The sequence below is a fragment of the Saccharomyces kudriavzevii genome, assembly GCF_947243775.1.
Source record: "Saccharomyces kudriavzevii IFO 1802 strain IFO1802 genome assembly, chromosome: 8".
NCBI lineage: Eukaryota > Fungi > Ascomycota > Saccharomycetes > Saccharomycetales > Saccharomycetaceae > Saccharomyces > Saccharomyces kudriavzevii.
In genome coordinates this window covers 160,049-178,580 of record NC_079279.1, presented here as the reverse complement: position 1 = coordinate 178,580, position 18,532 = coordinate 160,049, and the positions used below count along the sequence as shown (strand labels likewise).

Genomic DNA, 18,532 nt, shown 5'->3' with positions numbered 1-18,532 from the left:
TTACGATCACGCTTGTGCTCTGCGATAAGGACACGGTGCAATAACTTGGTGGCTTTGTCATCGAGAGTAACCCCGTGGGCTGAATGCATTCCGTCATTCCTTCAATCGTGGGGAAAGGGGTCGAATTCTCGAGGATTTTCATGAACTTTATGCGCTGGCGAAAGTTTCAATTGATAGAAACATATACAAATAACAAGCTTTCCTACTTTCCAGAGTAGTGATTGCACTCTGATACGCATCATCAATAAGTTCACCACCATACAGATAAAAATTTCAAGCCCAAATGCCACAATTTTCAGTAGATTTTTGCCTATTTGATTTAGACGGGACCATTGTTAGTACAACAACTGCCGCAGAAAGTGCCTGGACCAAACTATGCCACCAGCATGGGGTCGATCCTGTCGAATTATTCAAGCATTCTCATGGTGCAAGATCACAAGAGATGATGAAGAAGTTTTTTCCAAGATTGGATAATAGGGACAATAAAGGTGTTATTGCCCTAGAAAAGGATATGGCTGATAGTTACTTGGATACTGTTAGTCTCATCCCTGGTGCAGATAATTTGTTGCTATCGTTAGATGTAGACGTTGAGGATGAAAAGAAGCTACCAAAGAGGAAATGGGCTATTGTCACTTCCGGTTCTCCGTACCTGGCATTTTCATGGTTCGAGACAATATTGAAAAAAGTTGGGATGCCCAAGATTTTCATTACCGGGTTTGACGTGAAGAACGGTAAGCCAGATCCTGAGGGATATGCAAGGGCCCGTGATTTATTGCGCCAGGATTTGCAATTGACTGACAAAAAGGACTTGAAATATGTTGTCTTTGAAGATGCGCCTGTGGGCATAAAAGCCGGTAAAGCAATGGGTGCAATTACCGTGGGCATAACGTCTTCGTACGATAAGAGTGTTTTATTTGATGCCGGCGCAGATTATGTGGTATGCGATCTAACGCAGATCTCCGTGGTTAAGAACAATGCAAACGGTATTGTCATCCAGGTTGATAACCCATTGACCAGGGATTAAACACACGTGACGTGGCAAAACACGTATATATAGATAAAGTATATGTGTAAGCAAAAGCTGGACTGCGTATGATTTTTAGTATGTGAGTATATAAGCTCTTTTTTTTTTTTATTTTCTGACTTGTTTTTGATTGATACAGATCGTGCGGTTGAACAACCGCGCCGAAGATTTGATGGAAGACTACCATACATCTTCTTGATATCTACCAGAGGTCTTGAGCATCTTGATTAGTTCGGCGGCTTCGTCAGTAGAAATAGACTTACCACGGGAGAGGATTCCAACCAAGGCAGTGGACACACCCTTGGCCATACCCTTTGCATCACCACAAACGTAGATAAATGCACCGTTGTTGATCATTTCAAAGACTTGGTCTTCACAATCTATTAATTTATCTTGAACGTAGACTTTCTTGGAGTTTGGTAACCTGGAGTGAGCCACCACCATTTCGAATGAGCCGTCGAGCTTCTTGGCGTACTCTGGCCATTCGTCCTGGTATAGGAAGTCATCCGTGTTACGAGACCCGTAAAACAGCAAATGTTTACCTAGGGAGACGTTGCTGCCACCCTTCTTTTGCAGTTCCAAGAATGTAACACGTTCTCTGATGAACCCACGGAATGGGGCAATACCAGTGCCTGGGCCAATCATGATAACTGGCGTGGAAGGGTTAGAAGGCAATCTGAAATTGGAACGACGGACATGAACGGGCAATTTGTGCTTGGCGAGAAGATTACGTGGGCCATTCAAATCGTAGTGAACAGGTAGGTTAGTCTCGGCAATGTTAACGTTGTTTTGGGCCAATTGGATGTTTCTCAACAAGTTAGTGGTCACACCAACGACGGGGGCAGCATCGGGCAATTCTGGGTTGGGGAAGTTTTCCACGATAGAGGTAACATGAACTGTTTGCTTTTCGGACAGGGAAGAGGAGGAGATGGAATAGTAACGAGGAGTCATTTGAGGAATTGATTCGAGCAAGAATTGCATGGGGACGGTGTCCCATTTAACGCCATCGGACAAATAATGCAAAGCATCGGCAATGTTGAAATACTTTGAAGTTATCTCTACGGCAAACTGGTCCTTGTCCTTGGACAGTAGGGCCAATTTGTCCTTAATGTCGCTGTTGGGAGCGAACTGAACCAAAGACGAGAACAACTGTCTGGACACAGGGCCTGTGATTTCCAAGTAGTGTTTGATGACGGCACCCACCGTGGTTGGGGTTGGGAAGGGAACTTCAACGGTGGGGTCCAGGGGCTTCAAGTCGAAAATGGTCTCAGCGTCCAAATTAAATATGGACAAGAACTGCTCGACCTTTTCCAATGAGTTGGAGGGCCAGATAGCAAGATGATCACCAGTGGAGTATTTAATGTTAGAGCCAGACAAGTCAAATTCAGTGTGGATGCAGTTACGGTCGTTGGAAGAGAAGAGTTCGCGAGATTTGACGATGGGGGCAATGAAAGGTTGAGACAAGTCGAAGGGGCCCAGCTGAATCCCATCCGCGTTGCAGCTCAACTCGTGCGAGGGCAAGTAGTGCGGAGAGGGCTCACCAAGCGATACGGAGTCGTTGATCTCCTCCAAGACGGAGTATTGGAACTGGGAGGTAAACTTCGCTTCCTGTTCGTCCAAATGCAGTTCGTCCTTCAAGAGCTCCAAGATGGAGTCCTTCCAGGCCATGTAGTCTTCGTCCGTGGTTCCTGCACCATCGTCAGCCTCACCAAACTTACCTAGTCTGGTAGCGCCCGCGGCGGAGAGATGCTTCTCGGCCTTCTTGCCGGCACCATTAAAGAACTCGTAGGTGGAGTTTCCCAGACCAAACAGGTTGTATCTCAGATTCGACAGGGACCCAGCTTCCGCGTTACAGATGAAGTCTTCAAACTGAATGGCCCCATCGGGGAAGTCACCTTCACCGTATGTGGAGATAAAGACGGACACAATGACAGGCACGTCGTTTAGCGACTCGAAATCGTAGTTCTCAACGTCCGCGCACATGACGTTCAGGTTGAACTTGGCCACCAGCTCCTTGGAGAACTTCTTAGCGTAATCCTCGGCAGTCCCGGTCTGCGAAGCATACAGCACCAGGTAGTTCTTGTTGTTCTCAGTCACCACCTGCGCAATATCCCTGGTGCCCGAGCTGACGGCTGTGATATCGCCGTCATCGGACATCAGCAGTTCCTTGATGGAGTTTCTCTTTACGTACAGTAGCACGGCAAGCACTAGCCCCGCCAGGACAGTGAAGTCGGTGTTGTCTATTCCAAACGGCATGATATGTGCAGCAGTAAATCACTTGAAAAGCGCGGTCGTTGTCTAGTGTGCGGTAACCACTGCCGGAGCACAAACTGTACAATGCACTGTTCACTATATTATACTATATATATATAACCTCTCGCTGGGCTTTACAAGGTGCGTTTGTCCTCGAAGAACGAAGGCAGCCCGAAAAAAAATGCAAAACGATAAAAACAGGCTGGAGAACAATAGCGGGTTGATCGCTAAACGAGCACACGTGATGCGCCGTGGAGTGTGATCAGAGCAGTATCGGTGCTGCTGTACTGTGCCGTGATGAAGCTTCGGTTGCTTCCTCCCCCAGGCTGTGCGATCTGTTTAAGTTTTGCGTCTGTATTGTTGGGCGATGTTTCTTTCAAAGAAGTTTCGTGCGTTATGCACTGCGAGCAAGGGTCTGGCTCGTACGCGTAGGGGCTGAGGACGGCCAGCTGCGTTTGTAGATACGTAGGTACATAGATTTGTGTGTATATATAATCAAGCGAGGGGTGGGTGGGCTGCCTCTGTACTTGGGTGATTTCATGGATGTGTGCTTTCTTGTGCTTTTAGGTTCCAGTACGCGGTGTGATGTTCAAAGTGAAATTTCACAGAGAGAAGAGCAGAAATCTCACTTCGCCGCTCAAAACGCAGTAGCAATCCATCATGGCAAAATCAGCGTATGTAGAGCCGGAATCTCCCTTCTTGTCCTCCCGTCCTCCCGTCCTCTCGCCAACCGAACCATTCCTTACTAACAAGAGTTTTTTTTTCTTCTTTTGGCAGCGTTATATTCGTGGAAAGAGCGACTCCTGCTACACTGACGGAACTGAAGGATGCTCTCTCGAACAGTATCCTGTCCGTGCGGGACCCTTGGTCCGTCGACTTCCGGACGTACCGGTGCTCCATTAAGAACCTGCCCGCGGAAGTCTCCAAGCTCATGTACTCGATAACCTTCCACCACCATGCTCGGCAAACGGTGCTGATCAAGGACAAGTCCGCCGTAGTCACCACTGCTGCCGCCGCGGACATCCCTCCGGCCCTGGTGTTCAACGGCTCGTCTACGGGCGTTCCAGAGTCCATCGACACCATCCTGTCCTCGAAGCTGTCCAACATCTGGATGCAGAGACAGCTCATCAAGGGCGATTCCGGCGAGACGCTGATCCTGGATGGGCTCACCGTGCGACTAGTCAACCTTTTCTCCTCCACCGGGTTCAAGGGTCTGCTGATAGAACTGCAGGTGGCGGACGAAGGTGGCGAGTTCGACGCCAGGGTCGCAGGCATTGAGGCGCACCTGGCTGAAATCCACGCCAAGGACTACAAGACCTCATCTGACTCAATGGCCGCGGACTCGCACAACGACATTTGCGATTTGGCGTATCAGTACGTCTGTGCCCTGGAATCCTGAGGGAGGTTTTTGTTTTTTTTTTGCTTTTTTCTGTATACCACCGTCTATAAGTAAGAAATAATCGAAAAATTATCTAAAAATCCTATGTAATGTACTCTACTCTGGGTTATGCGGTGAGGAAATCCATGGACAGGCCCGGGTTGTAGTCGTCGCTGTCACTGTCGCTGTCGCTACCACCGGCATCCGGCGTCTTCCTCTGCACGGGCTCCTCTGTCGGCTGAGGGTTTTCTTCAACGTCCTCCACTTCCTTTACATCGTCAACGAACTTGTTCAGCGTGTCCGTACGCTCCACCCTGCGTGTCTCTTCGTGCACCACCCCGTAGCCCTCTGGCAAGTCGTTCTCCGTCATGGCGACGAAGATCGTCGGGAACTCGATCACCGTCGTGTTTTTCAATAGCTCTCCAATGCATTTCTCATGGATCGCCAACTCCACCAGTTTTTTGGAATCCGTTATATGTGTGGTGTTGTATGGGAACCATTTCGTGTAGAATTTGAGTCCGCTCTTCTGCAAGATCTCCGTCCGTTCCTCCTTGGTCTCTGAGCCGTCTTCGCCCTCCTGGGCACTGCATGTTCCAGCCAAGCGGTAGAACTCACAGCACTTCTGGAAAACGTTCTTGCCCATGCCCTGGACCAGGAAGTCCGTCTCCTTGATCCGGTGGCTCACATGCCTGAAAACCTCGTTGTTATCGCCCTCCATTGGCATAGGACATACAATCCACTCTATGCTCCATACAAACAGGTCCATCGTCTTGTCCCACTTGCTTCTGTTCTGCGATGACCGCTGCATCCCCTTGGGCAACATTAAACAGTTCACCCCCCTTCTAATAATCCGCTGGCACTCCACGTTTTCACGGTCGTTCTCGTCCACATCGTATCTCCTCCTTTTCAGATTACCGCCATGGCCCGCAGGCCCCAGCACTCGTTTGTTCTTCACCCTAGCATCCATCTTCTGCACCTGCACCATCCGCTTCAACTGCGTCAGATAGTTGTAATCTCTCTGTATATAAGCGTTCCGTTCGTGCCTCTCATCGTCTGCCTGTTTCAGTGTATCGCTCGATATATACTCCTTTGGATCATGAGTTTGCCCTGAACAATCATCCCTCACTTTATGTTTCTTGGAACACTCCAAAGAGCACGATTGCACCAGACACCTGGGACACTTGTACTTAAAGTCGCATTTCCCACATACGCCACATAACACCATCGTCACACAATATCACAACTTGCCCTGTATCCTCATTCCCATCCATACTTATCTCATCGCATGTGCCTTTCCATATATATATATATATGCACATCACTATTGTCATAAATTTTTTCAGTCGTTACCCCGCCGTGGGTATCAAAAATTTCATCTCTAAAAGGGAGCGTCATAGATAAAGCAGTTGCACCTTAAACAATACAATTTTCTTTTTCCTGCAACCTACAAAGCGTGCACAAATACACACACAAATCAGAATGGTATGTGCTATGATACGATGTATCAAATCATCTGTCTCCCAACAAACAATCTTACTAACATGAAAACTACTTTTTTTAATTGTGCTCTCTTGTTGAACCGGTACCTCGTGACAAGGTATTGGTTTTTCATGGTTGCTCATATGGTATAATAACCTGTGTAGTCGCAAAAGAACGGAATTGCCACCCTACTACAAGCTGAAAAAGAAGCCCACGAAATAGTATCAAAGGCCAGAAAGTACAGACAAGATAAGTTGAAGCAAGCCAAGACTGATGCAGCCAAGGAAATCGATTCATACAAGACCCAGAAAGATAAGGAATTGAAGGAATTCGAACAGAAGAACGCTGGTGGTGTTGGCGAATTGGAAAAGAACGCTGAAGCTGGTGTGCAAGGTGAATTAGTTGAGATCAAGAGAATCGCCGAAAAGAAGAAGGACGACGTTGTCAAGATTTTGATCGAGACCGTCATCAAGCCTTCTGCCGAAGTCCACATCAATGCCTTGTAATATTGCGTTACATTTTAGTTTTCTAATCATATATCTTTTATAATATAATCTCAATAGAATAAAAATGTATAAACTGACATTGCATTCAGCTTTTGCGACTCTCGCTTTGCCGATTCAGCCATTTTTTTTTTTTTTTTCTTTCTTTCTTTTGCTAAACGAGTACAGGTATAGTCAATATCTGTTATTATATATCGGTTGTAAAGGAAAAAATGGTCAGTATTCCTATTCTTGTTAACGAAGAACGCTAAACGCCGATGGGAATTGCTATATAATAATAATAATAATAATAGTATTTGTAAGACAATACGATCTTTGATCATCTTCTACTTTCCCCTCTGTTTCTATTGACCCTTTATCCATCATGGCCAAGGTCTATCTGAATACAGACATGATTAACCATTTGAATTCTACGGTTCAGGCTTACTTCAATCTATGGTTGGAAAAGCAGAACGCAATACTGCGTTTTCAACCTCAAATTATTCAAGATAACCAAAAACTTATTGGCATTACAACCTTGGTTGCCAGTATTTTCACTCTGTATGTCTTCGTCAAGATAATTTTCACCCCAGCAAAGTGCTCCTCATCCTGTAAACCAGTCAAGTTCTCCATTCCCACACCGGAACCTGCTCAAAATAACTGGAAGGGCAAAAGATCCGTATCCACCAGCACATGGAACCCTGACGAACCAAACTCCATTCAATGCCATTGTCCCGCAACAGGCCAATATCTTGGTTCTTTCCCATCAAAGACAACAGCAGAGATAGATGAAATGGTCTCAAAGGCAAAGAGAGCCCAATCTACTTGGGGTCGTTCTGACTTCTCACGAAGATTGAGAGTCCTAGCATCTTTGCACGATTACATCATAAACAATCAAGACCTTATCGCAAGAGTAGCGTGTAGAGACTCAGGGAAGACAATGCTGGACGCTTCCATGGGTGAGATCTTGGTCACTTTAGAAAAAATTCAATGGACTATCAAATACGGCCAAAGAGCGTTACAAACTTCAAGACGTCCCGGTCCAACTAACTTCTTTATGAAATGGTACAAGGGTGCCGAAATCCGTTATGAATCATTGGGTGTGATCAGCTCCATTGTTTCATGGAACTATCCGTTCCACAATTTGTTAGGTCCCATTATCGCCGCCCTTTTCACTGGGAACGCCATTGTGGTGAAGTGCTCTGAGCAGGTTGTCTGGTCTTCTGAATTTTTCGTCGAATTGACCCGCAAATGCCTGGAGGCTTGTGAGGAAGACCCGAATTTGGTCCAGCTATGCTACTGTTTACCTCCCACAGAGAATGACGATTCCGCAAATTATTTCACCTCTCATCCAGGTTTCAAACATATCACTTTTATTGGTAGTCAACCCGTTGCTCATTATATTCTAAAATGTGCTGCCAAATCATTGACCCCCGTAGTGGTAGAGCTTGGCGGCAAGGATGCCTTTATTGTCCTGGATTCAGCCAAGAACTTGAATGCTTTGTCTTCTATTATCATGAGGGGCACTTTCCAATCATCGGGACAGAATTGTATCGGTATTGAAAGAGTCATTGTCAGTAAGGAAAACTATGGTGATTTAGTCAAGATCTTAAACGATCGCATGACAGCAAATCCATTACGCCAAGGCTCTGATATTGACCATTTGGAGAGCGTCGATATGGGTGCAATGATATCCGATAACAGATTTGATGAGCTGGAAGCCTTGGTTAAAGATGCTGTGGCAAAGGGTGCACGTTTACTCCATGGTGGTTCTCGTTTCAAACATCCAAAATATCCTCAAGGTCATTATTTCCAACCAACTCTTTTGGTAGATGTGACTTCAGAAATGAAAATTGCACAAAACGAAGTGTTTGGTCCGATTTTAGTCATGATGAAAGCTAAAGATACTGACCACTGTGTCCAGTTGGCCAACTCCGCGCCATTTGGTCTAGGTGGCTCTGTATTTGGTTCAGACATCAAAGAATGTAATTATGTGGCAAATAGCTTACAAACTGGTAATGTCGCCATTAATGATTTTGCCACATTCTATGTTTGTCAACTACCATTTGGTGGTATCAATGGTTCCGGCTATGGTAAATTTGGTGGTGAAGAGGGTCTATTGGGTCTATGCAATGCCAAAAGTGTTTGTTTTGACACTTTGCCATTTGTTTCCACTCAAATTCCAAAACCATTAGATTATCCTATCCGGAACAATGCTAAGGCCTGGAATTTTGTGAAAAGCTTCATTGTAGGTGCCTACACAAACTCTACTTGGCAAAGAATAAAGTCACTCCTTTCATTAGCTAAAGAAGCCAGTTGATTGGGCTTAACGGAGACAAGGTACATAGTATTATCTATTCATGATATTTATTATTATATAATATGAACTTTTATATACAAGATTTATGATTTTTAACTTTATACATTTCATGAAACTAATTATTTCACAACACTTTTCTCCACTTGTTCGAATTGGTCATGTAGCTTGCCTACGTAATCTTTATGCAGTTTTTCCAAATCACGTTCGGCTTTTCTAACAGCATCATCTTTCTTGAAGCTTTTGAATTCCTTTAAAATATGACCCCTAATACTTCCCAATGAGTCTTTCAGTGACGATTGCTTATATTCTTCGAATACTCTCTTTAGGTCCTTAGCTACTTTTAATCGAGATTCTGTCGTTGGTGGTGGTAATGAAACTTTCAATTGCAAATCATTATTAGGAATTCTCTCAGGAGTTAGATTCAAGTTGGCAGCAAGGACCCCGCTTATCACAGTCTTCACATCTTTGGGATCGTAAACGGTTATTAAGAGCGCATTTTTACCCTTCAACGATGTGGTAGCCATGTCTGTAAAATTCTTGTTGTTCTTGAACATTAAACTATTGAATACTTTAGGGTTAAAATTTCCCTGCTTTATTTCATTCAACTTCTGTTTCTGTGTCTCTAAAGTCTTCTTAAATTGAGCTTCTGCTTTTTTCAGCAGTTGATTGACGTCAACTTCATCTTCTTCGACCTTCTCAATTGGGGGGGATGTTTTCTTTTTCAAAACGATGAAAGATTGACTAAATGAACGGTTAAATAGACAGGTAGTGATAAAAGGCCTAACACTTGATCTGGTAGTCGTTGAAAGCATTGTTTCTTAATGTCAAATTTTTTCGCCTAGCGGTGCTGTTCACTCAAATTGGCGATTCTTAGGTTTGCTATTTATTTATGAGATTGCAGTTCGGTACTCGGAGACGGCCTTCACGCTAAAAATAAAATACGTGGTAAATAAAGAGGACAGTGAATGGATCAGTTGAGACTATTGAAATTAATTCTACACGATTGATTTGATGAATATTTTTGAACTATATACTTGAATAGATGAATATTGGGAATAAACTAATGACATAATCAAAACATTATCTCTGAGAATTTAACATTCACGTGTGCACATAGATGAAATGATTAGAGAGAAAAAGTTCGCGCTACGTTCAGCTAAGGTCGTTTACTCGTAGTTAGATGGATATTTGAAATCGGTCAATTCGTAGAAGTTCTCCTTAGTGTTTCTAATACTGACAAATCTACTTAAAATGTTTGGACCACCGGCTTTGTCGTCAGTACCACTCATTCTTGCACCACCAAACCACTGCTGAGACACAACCGCGCCAGTACACTTGTCGTTGATGTAAAAATTACCTGCACTAAACTTCAGTTTTTCATCCGCATATTCGATTGCTTTACGGTCTTTGGCAAAAATCGCACCAGTTAAAGCGTACTGACTTGTTTTATCGAGAACATCACAAATTTTGTTGAATTCTAGATCAGGATACTCATAAACTGTTAATATAGGACCAAAGAATTCGGTTGACATGTATGGATGGTCTGGTCTCTTTGCTTTGATTATTGTGGGTCCAACAAACCAGCCTTGACTTTTATCGTATTGACCCCCGTAAAGGATTTCCAACTCAGGGTCTTTCTTTGCTTCTTCGATTACTTTAACTAATTTGTCGAAACTCTGTTCATGGATCACGGGACCTAAGAATCCACGTAAATTTCCACCCGATATTGGACTTGCAGAGGTGTTCATTGGAACAACGTTTTGCTGTTGTAGGATGCCAAACATATCGGATAAGAATTCCTCACTTTTTGACTCTGGTAGATACAACCTGGAAGTCGCAGAGCACTTTTGACCTTGGAATTCAAAAGTACCTCTAATAGTTGAGAGCACCGCATGTGAGATGTTGGCACTTGGGTGAACTAAATGAAAATTTTTTCCACCAGTCTCACCAACAATACGTGGATAATCTCTGTATTTCCCTTCGACAACACCATTTTGGATTTTACCATACAAACTCTTGAAAACATTGGTAGAGCCGGTAAAATGTAGGGCTCCGAAGTCTTTATCAGCCAGTACCTGGTTGGTGACTTGAACAGGATCACCTGGGATGAAATTAATAACACCCTTTGGCAATCCTGCTTCCTCCAAAACAGTCATCAATAGATAGTTTGACAAAGCAGCGGTTTGAGATGGTTTCCATACAACGGTATTACCCATAAGAGCGGGGGCACCAATTAAGTTTGCTGCAATAGCAGTAAAATTGAATGGTGAAACTGCATAAACAAACCCTTCTAATGGCCTATATTCAGCTTTGTTCCAGGTACCATCTGCTGATTCCAGGGGTTGCTGAGCATATAGATCTGAGGCATACTTGACGTAGTATCTGAAAAAATCGGACAATTCGGTAATACAATCTATCTCTGCTTGGTACACATTTTTGCCTTGTCCCAGCATAGTAGCAGCTAACATATCATAACGATACTTGGTAGAAATCAAGTCAGCGGCTTTCAAGAAAATGGCAGACCTATCGTAAAATGGTAGCTTGTACCAATCCTCTTTGGCATCCTTGGCTGCTTTCACAGCATTTATAACGTCCTTTTCAGTAGCCTGAGTGACGTTTGCCAACACCTGCTGATGATTCGCGGGGTTAGTCTGCGGGAACAAGGCTCTTTCATTATTGTCGTATATTCTTTCGCCATTGATGACTAGTGGCACCTCTAAAGAAGAACTCTTGAATTTCATAAGAGAGGCCCTCAGCAAGTCCCAATCCTTTAAATCAGTATTTCCAAATGGCTTTATAGGTTCATTTCTAATATGCTTGGGAGGCTTGATGTGACTTAGTTGTGAGAGAGATCTTTTGAAATATGTCAATTTAAAACTCCTAGCGGTTAGCATGATTACTCTTGACTTGAATTGGGTTTGCTATATACTACGCGTAATGCTGGCTTGCTTTTATTGTTACATATTTGCCTAAGATACATGTTTGGGGTAGAGCCGAGTATTCCCTCACCCTTTATATAACAGCCACCTATAATTTTGTCGTCCTCGGAGTTGGCTTCCCGAGCATTCCGATGACATAGATAAGCATGATTACCACCCAAGATAGCGCGATTCACTGCTTGAGCAATCGTGAGCTATCTCCAGAAGATGCCTCAGATGATTGTGATGTCGGTGTTGTCGGTGTTGTCGGCGGAGCTGGTAAGGGATATCTTTTAATGCCATCACCGTAGTAACTCTTTGCTCTTACGAATCCCAGTAGGAAATTCGAACTGAAGCACCAAGTTATGACACCACAGAATATGACAAATAATGTTTTCCAGTTTAACGGATCTATGAATGAGTTGATAATATCTCCGAGCAACTTTGCGCTCAACGTCGATCTTGCACGGAAGAAGATGTCGTTGTTTCTATTCATGCATTGTTTCCATATCGCACACTGTTCACTGAGAGCCGGTAAACCCGGCGTCTGGTTGCAACGATTTGTGATGTATTGTTCTTGGCAGTTCTTTGATTCGTAGTGCAGTTCGTGCTTTCTTTGTTCCCATGTGGATTTTAAGTCCTTTCGAAGCGCCAAGACAAAGGAGAGTATAAAAGAGAAAATCACGATTGAAGTGATTGCATTGAGAAATAACTGTAAATATGACATCAGGGCGTATGATGCTCTTGATGCCGGATGCGAATTGGGTGACCATGGTTTGGGCAATTTGAAAGCACCGTTTTGGTCATAAAATTCATCTACTCCATTGTCATTTGGTTTCGTAAGAGAATATGTCTTGATGCCGTCCTTATCTGAATAGAAATAATTGTGTGTATTGAACGAGACTTGAATCGGTTGATATTTCGATCTTGATCTTAATTCCCTTTTAATGACCTCAGAATCGAACGCATTTGTGTATTTGCTTGATTTGCCCCCCCCAATTGGTAAGTTAATTTCATCCTCGACTTCTTCATTTTGATTTATATTTTCACCTCCTGTATTGCTTTCTGAAATTTTATTGCTGCCTAGCTTAGCTGATTGTATTGGAACAACACTTTCCACTTTGGTAGCTGCGGCTACACCTAGATCCGTTGGTGACAACAATGCCTTTATGACGGTTGAATGATGCGGTGAAACAATATTCTCATTCTCACGTAGGTTTCGATCTTGTCTTTCACTATTTTCCTGCTCTTTTCTGTCTTCTGGCGTGGCTTCGATTTCTTCCACCATGGACTCTTTTTTCACCTCAACAGGAGCTTTAACTGGCTCACTGCTGCATTCTTCTTCAAAACTTGTGTCGTCAATCTCATCTATCTCCATTCGGTCATCTTCATCATCGTTAGAAGCACTAAAATCTAATGTATTTCGCAGAGGTGATGGGCTTGAAGGAAAATGGGGCATGAACCGGTTAATAAGTTGCGGGGATAAAGCTGGCCCATTTTTCGATATACTTAGGTTGGAAAGACCTACTAGTTCCTCATCAACATGTTCCATTCCGCCAGTGAAACTGTCTCCTATACTCAAATTTCCAAAACTCTCCATGTGATGCCCTTTGTAATATTTTATATAATGCTATAATACAACTACTCAACACACAAGTATTGCCATAAGTAAGCGACTATCTGATGCGATGCTATACCTTTGATAAAATTAAAGGCCGATTTTGCTTTTGTATTCTCTATTGTCTTGAGGAATTTTACTCTATTTTATCAAAGGTTTTTTTTTCTTTAGTTTTTTGTTTTTGCCAATCCAGGCGTCGCAAAGTGGAAAAAGAGTATTTAACGTGTATTTATTTGTTTCTATTTGGGCTGGTACATAAATTGGAAAATTCTTGGAATGACATATCCTCTGTATCAAGAGTTTTTTTGTCGGTGTTATCCAAAGGAATGATTTTACTCTTCAGGAAGCGGTCCTGACTACCACCTATTTTAGTCTCGACGTATAGGGGTTGCGGAAACCTCTGTAAATCATTCAAAAGCCTGCAACAAAACTCCCGACCCTCCTTCTGCAAAAGCTCACCCATCCTTAAAACTAGATATGATCCGCCATCGACACATAAAGTGTATTTAGTTTCTTGAAGTATCTGAGCTCTTGTTAATGGAATATCCAATACGACCCAGTCTTGTTTTGAATCGTCATATCCCCAAATATATGGTTTACAAAGTGACAGACAAGTGTTTCGATTAGAATTAAGTATTTGATGAAGGAAGAGATATCTTTCATCCAAAGAAGTATTCCTGGTCGATAGTAGGGGTGACTTATATAAATAATAACACCATTCTATAAGTTTCACTCTGTCTATGTCTGTTTCCCGGATTTGGTTTGGTAGTAGGATCAATTGCTTGAGTAATTTCTTGGCACGATGGGATGAGTAGTCGAAGTCACCAACAATTTCTGAAGCCATTTTTTTCATTGATAGTACAATCTCATTTTGAATCCGAAAGGGATCATCAGGATTCGGTAGCAAAGCAGTTTCAGTTCTTGTATATTTTTGTCGTTGATTTTCAAATGTGGTTTGAAACTTTACGGTATTACTTGTGGAGCTACGATGTAGTGGGATTTTCACGGGGAGAGATATATGCTTAGGGTTCAAAATGTTAGTAGGAACCCCGTTTATGATAGAAGTGTTCCTTGTAGTTATTAATTTCGACTGACAGTTATAAATAGCGTTTTGGTTACGCAAGCTCAAATATTTCTGGAAAGATTTGTCGAACCTATCATCATTGAATGAATCAAATTGAGAAACAGCAATTGATGAGCTTATTAATGGCGCCATTTCCAGTACGCCGATCTGATCCAACGAGCTAATGAAAAATTCATAAATCAGATTTTCCCTTCCAAACTTCTCCGCAAACTTCCTATAAAACTTTCTTGAATTTTTTGACAGTTGCAATTTTGGATTTTCCGAATCAAAGTGGTGGTTTTGCCTCATATGTTCGCTGCGTTCCCTTGACATGACTTTGCCGCCACCCTTTGTACATGGACCGTTGAGGAATGAAACTATATTACAACAACTTGACGAAATGCATTGAGAAGCCAGCACGGAGGACACCAATAACGCTAACCCGGTACAACGCTTGTCCCTTTTGGAATTGCCTTGGCCTTTGCTCGCAGTTTCGCAGATTTCCCGCAATAGCTCTTTCAAAGAATTTTGGGCGGATTTATCAAACCAATATGGAGTTTGGTCATTCTCTCGTATCCTTTTCTCGAAATAACTGGTATTCAATTTAGTAAGATTATATTGGGTCATAAGCTCATTAATTGAAAACACTGTACTATGCTTGGAGCCGGCAACATTGTGTAAAACAACATGGCCTGACCGGTTGACGGCAACCACCGATATAAAGTCGTCGTCATTTAGAATGGGTGCATTACATAGCGTGGCAGCTAAGTGGTCCAGTTCATGGGGGGCGCAAATAGCGTCTATAATTATGATGGTTCTTCTTTCAAACGGCTCTTTCTTCACGCATTTAGCACATTTTAAACCTTGGTCGTGAGACTGTGTTCCGCCGCTACTGGAGAAAGGTTCATAAAGAAAATTGATTGCAGAGCTCATGGACGTGTTCCTTGGACAGAAACCATTGCGAAATCATGGCATTGCGCAAGTGGGAAACCCTATGATATGATGGGCAGTTTCCTTTTTTTTCCAGCTATCATGAAACAATAGAAGTTGAAGAAAAATGAACCATTTCAACACAGGTAAAGCAAATATATGGAAGAACAAAAATAGAAAGAGCAATCAAGAGCTGACAGTGCTAAGCGCAAGTGATGGCAGATTTCCTATTAAGACCAATTAAGCAACGCCACAATAATGAGAGCAAGTACGTAACAATAGAGTCTGCGGGCGGATCGGTGTCCAAGATCGAGCCCATTGCGGATTTCGTCATAAAAACAAAACTAATATCCAGTAGTGGCCCAGAGAAGTTACAGGAGGGCAAGAAGGTGTTCATCAACGTTTGCCACTCCCAGCTGGTGCCAAAACCTGAGACCGACTTCGATGCGAGAATAGTGTTCCCGCTCATTATTCAGAACGAGTGGGAAATCCCCATCATCACATCGTGTTATCGCAGGGACCATGACAAGAAGGGACAAGAGTGCTACACGTGGGACTGCTGCATACACAGCGACTGCTCGCGTTGGATACGCGAGGACATCCAGCTGCGGGAGATACTGGTGGAATGGTGCCTGGAGTCGTGCGAGATCCGTGATTCAGTGGCATTGTGCAGGGACCACATTGCTTTCCCCAAGATGAAGCAGAAAGGTGCAGAGATTCCCGCGCTAGAAATTTTGAACGATGACTTGCAGCGGGATTACAAGACGAAGATGCATGAGATCATAGAACAGGAGGCCAGAGACCCGATGAGCATGCTGAGAGTCAGCGACGATAATGATGGTGGCGACGACGACGACGAGACACTGCCACCACTGTTTCCCGCGGCCAAAGAGTCCCCCGGAGTCAAAATAGAGGAGATCGACGAGAGCGAAGTCGCACGCAAGAGAGACGAGGAGTCTGTTGTGGCGCGGGATGATCAGGAAGACACGTCCGAATATGAAGTGAAGATGAAGAGGTACGGTGGGGCGGAGTACAAGCTGCGGATCCTCATTGAGGACAAGGCTAAGAATTCGAAACCGGGCCTGTTCTTCCCGAGCTACAGCGCGGCAGAGAACGTGTTGTACATTAACGAAAAGCTCAGCATACCGTTGCCGTGCGACATAGTCAGCAGCGCGGCAGATATCAAGATTTTCCACATTGCCAAGGAACGCAAGCTGTACATCTACATTTGAACTAACGTATATGTGTTCTTTCTTTTGTTTTGTGTTGTTGTGGCTGATACGAACGAGTACATATATATATATATATATAAAAGGAGGAAAAAAAAAGGGGAGAAATAAGATACATACATCTATAACAGATTTTATTTTTAATTTTTTCTTGTGTTTAAAACTGCGGAGGGAAGGCAATGTTTTCTCTGTGGGCAACGTACTCGCTGACGCTGTAGCCCAAGACATCGTGGATCCTCTCACTCGGCAAGCCCTTGATCTTGGCAAGCTCCAAACTGGTATAATTGGAGCGGACCCGCCCGACGCACTGAATCGGCTGCGAGTCGTCCAAGTCGCCGCTGGGCAGTCGTTTGCCAATCTTGAGGTCGACACACTCAAGTTCGTGGAAGTTGTCCCGGACCTCGATCACCGCGTTTGGAGTCAGGCTGGCCTTGTCCTTGGACAAGAGCCGGTCATAACTGTTCTCGTCGATGATGATGGCGCCCTTGGTGATGAGCCCATGCAGGATCCAGAACTCCCTGTTCTTGAGCTTGTGCTTGTTGTCGTTAGCCAAGAACTTAGTGTGCAGGGGCACGTTGTGGTGGCGCAGCTGTTCGAGTTCCGCATCCTGCAGCTCCAGGAATTGCTGCTGCGTGCCGTTTCCGGCGTAGCAGGGCGGGTTGAAGTGGAAGTGGTGTTGAATGTAGTCGACGATTGCCGGCACGTACTCGGGCCGGTCGCTCTTCATCACGATAGTTTCGATACCGGCATTAGAGGCGAGGTCGGCGGCTATGAGTTTGGTGCGCATTCCGCCCGTGCCGACCTCGGAGCCTGAACCGCTGGAAGTGTTGACGCCGGGCAGGCCCTCGGATAGCTCCGGGACAAGCACTATGGGGCGGGCGTTCGGGTTAGTGCGTGGATTGTCCGTGTAGAGGCAGTCCACGTCCGTGAGCAAGAACAGGAAGTCCGCACCCACGAGAGCAGCGGTGATCGCGGAAAGCGTGTCGTTATCACCGAATTCGATCTCGCTGATGGACAGCGTATCGTTTTCGTTGACTATGGGGATGACGCCCATGGCCAGCAGTTCGTTGATGGTGTTGCGCGCGTTATTGTACTGGTTCCAGCGCAATATGTCGTTACGCGTGAGCAGGATTTGCGCGGTTTCTTCACCGTATTGAGAGAACAGCATGTTCCAGCGCGCGATGAGACGGCCTTGTCCGACGGCGGCAATCGCCTGCACTTCAGACAACTGCTTGGGCTTGTGCGGGATGTTGAGCGCGTCCAACCCAACCGCGATGCCGCCGCTGGATACGATGATCACTTTGTGGCCCATGCGCTTCAAATTCGTCACGGTCTCGACGATCAGCGTCATGATCGACAGCTTTGGCTCTTTCGTGCTCTCGTCGACAAGCGATGAGCTGCCCAGCTTGATTACGATGGTAAACGCTTTAGTCATTCTTCGTTCAATGCGCCTATTTTTTCTTTGCCAGGATAGGATGGAGGGAGAGGGAGAGGGACGAAGACGAAAAATTAGAAATAAATATTCATATGCACAATACACACTATACACGTATGGCATACATAATTATATATATATATATATATATATATATATAATTGTACGTATATTCGGATGCATGTATGGTATGCGTATGCACATGCAGAAATATATGAGGGACAGAAATTTTCAATGCAATGCATGCGCATTTGGTGCCGTATGAACACATGTACTGTTTTGCTGGTGGCACGCCACATGGCGAACCCTTAAACTATCGACATTATTGGCCAGACGGCCAGAACGAGTGCGGGGTGGGGTGGGGGTGGGGGGCGACGCACGGCCCCCCACCCCCCCTATACGT

At 44.3% G+C, this 18,532-nt stretch overlaps 12 protein-coding genes across 12 annotated transcripts; 5 read left to right on the top strand and 7 right to left on the bottom strand.

The window, feature by feature from the left end:
* Nucleotides 1-283: 283 nt before the first annotated feature.
* Nucleotides 284-1,024, top strand: SKDI08G0890 (HAD family hydrolase; the record flags this gene model as incomplete). Its single annotated transcript, XM_056228421.1, has 1 exon — nt 284-1,024. One exon carries the CDS (start codon nt 284-286, stop codon nt 1,022-1,024), a length of 741 nt encoding a protein of 246 aa, XP_056088144.1.
* A 180-nt stretch (nt 1,025-1,204) lies between these two features.
* On the bottom strand, nt 1,205-3,280 carry NCP1 (NADPH--hemoprotein reductase; the record flags this gene model as incomplete). Its single annotated transcript, XM_056228420.1, has 1 exon — nt 1,205-3,280. The coding sequence occupies one exon, from the start codon at nt 3,278-3,280 to the stop codon at nt 1,205-1,207; it is 2,076 nt and encodes a 691-aa protein (XP_056088143.1).
* Nucleotides 3,281-4,208: 928 nt separating this feature from the next.
* SRB2 (Srb2p) lies at nt 4,209-4,676 on the top strand (the record flags this gene model as incomplete). Its single annotated transcript, XM_056228419.1, has 1 exon — nt 4,209-4,676. One exon carries the CDS (start codon nt 4,209-4,211, stop codon nt 4,674-4,676), a length of 468 nt encoding a protein of 155 aa, XP_056088142.1.
* Nucleotides 4,677-4,782: 106 nt separating this feature from the next.
* BCD1 (Bcd1p) lies at nt 4,783-5,880 on the bottom strand (the record flags this gene model as incomplete). The annotated part of the gene is made up of 1 exon (XM_056228418.1): nt 4,783-5,880. One exon carries the CDS (start codon nt 5,878-5,880, stop codon nt 4,783-4,785), a length of 1,098 nt encoding a protein of 365 aa, XP_056088141.1.
* A 254-nt stretch (nt 5,881-6,134) lies between these two features.
* VMA10 (H(+)-transporting V1 sector ATPase subunit G) lies at nt 6,135-6,640 on the top strand (the record flags this gene model as incomplete). The annotated part of the gene is made up of 2 exons (XM_056228417.1): nt 6,135-6,137; nt 6,299-6,640. 2 exons carry the CDS (start codon nt 6,135-6,137, stop codon nt 6,638-6,640), a joined length of 345 nt encoding a protein of 114 aa, XP_056088140.1.
* Nucleotides 6,641-7,001: 361 nt separating this feature from the next.
* On the top strand, nt 7,002-8,936 carry MSC7 (meiotic recombination directing protein; the record flags this gene model as incomplete). Its single annotated transcript, XM_056228416.1, has 1 exon — nt 7,002-8,936. One exon carries the CDS (start codon nt 7,002-7,004, stop codon nt 8,934-8,936), a length of 1,935 nt encoding a protein of 644 aa, XP_056088139.1.
* A 119-nt stretch (nt 8,937-9,055) lies between these two features.
* Nucleotides 9,056-9,748, bottom strand: RRF1 (Rrf1p; the record flags this gene model as incomplete). Its single annotated transcript, XM_056228414.1, has 1 exon — nt 9,056-9,748. The coding sequence occupies one exon, from the start codon at nt 9,746-9,748 to the stop codon at nt 9,056-9,058; it is 693 nt and encodes a 230-aa protein (XP_056088138.1).
* Nucleotides 9,749-10,102: 354 nt separating this feature from the next.
* On the bottom strand, nt 10,103-11,830 carry PUT2 (1-pyrroline-5-carboxylate dehydrogenase; the record flags this gene model as incomplete). The annotated part of the gene is made up of 1 exon (XM_056228413.1): nt 10,103-11,830. The coding sequence occupies one exon, from the start codon at nt 11,828-11,830 to the stop codon at nt 10,103-10,105; it is 1,728 nt and encodes a 575-aa protein (XP_056088137.1).
* A 217-nt stretch (nt 11,831-12,047) lies between these two features.
* On the bottom strand, nt 12,048-13,454 carry BRL1 (Brl1p; the record flags this gene model as incomplete). The annotated part of the gene is made up of 1 exon (XM_056228412.1): nt 12,048-13,454. The coding sequence occupies one exon, from the start codon at nt 13,452-13,454 to the stop codon at nt 12,048-12,050; it is 1,407 nt and encodes a 468-aa protein (XP_056088136.1).
* Nucleotides 13,455-13,701: 247 nt separating this feature from the next.
* NEL1 (GTPase-activating protein NEL1) lies at nt 13,702-15,468 on the bottom strand (the record flags this gene model as incomplete). The annotated part of the gene is made up of 1 exon (XM_056228411.1): nt 13,702-15,468. The coding sequence occupies one exon, from the start codon at nt 15,466-15,468 to the stop codon at nt 13,702-13,704; it is 1,767 nt and encodes a 588-aa protein (XP_056088135.1).
* A 212-nt stretch (nt 15,469-15,680) lies between these two features.
* Nucleotides 15,681-16,697, top strand: PIH1 (Pih1p; the record flags this gene model as incomplete). The annotated part of the gene is made up of 1 exon (XM_056228410.1): nt 15,681-16,697. The coding sequence occupies one exon, from the start codon at nt 15,681-15,683 to the stop codon at nt 16,695-16,697; it is 1,017 nt and encodes a 338-aa protein (XP_056088134.1).
* A 154-nt stretch (nt 16,698-16,851) lies between these two features.
* Nucleotides 16,852-18,252, bottom strand: SKDI08G0770 (putative glutamate 5-kinase; the record flags this gene model as incomplete). The annotated part of the gene is made up of 1 exon (XM_056228409.1): nt 16,852-18,252. One exon carries the CDS (start codon nt 18,250-18,252, stop codon nt 16,852-16,854), a length of 1,401 nt encoding a protein of 466 aa, XP_056088133.1.
* Between the last annotated feature and the right edge of the window lie 280 nt (nt 18,253-18,532).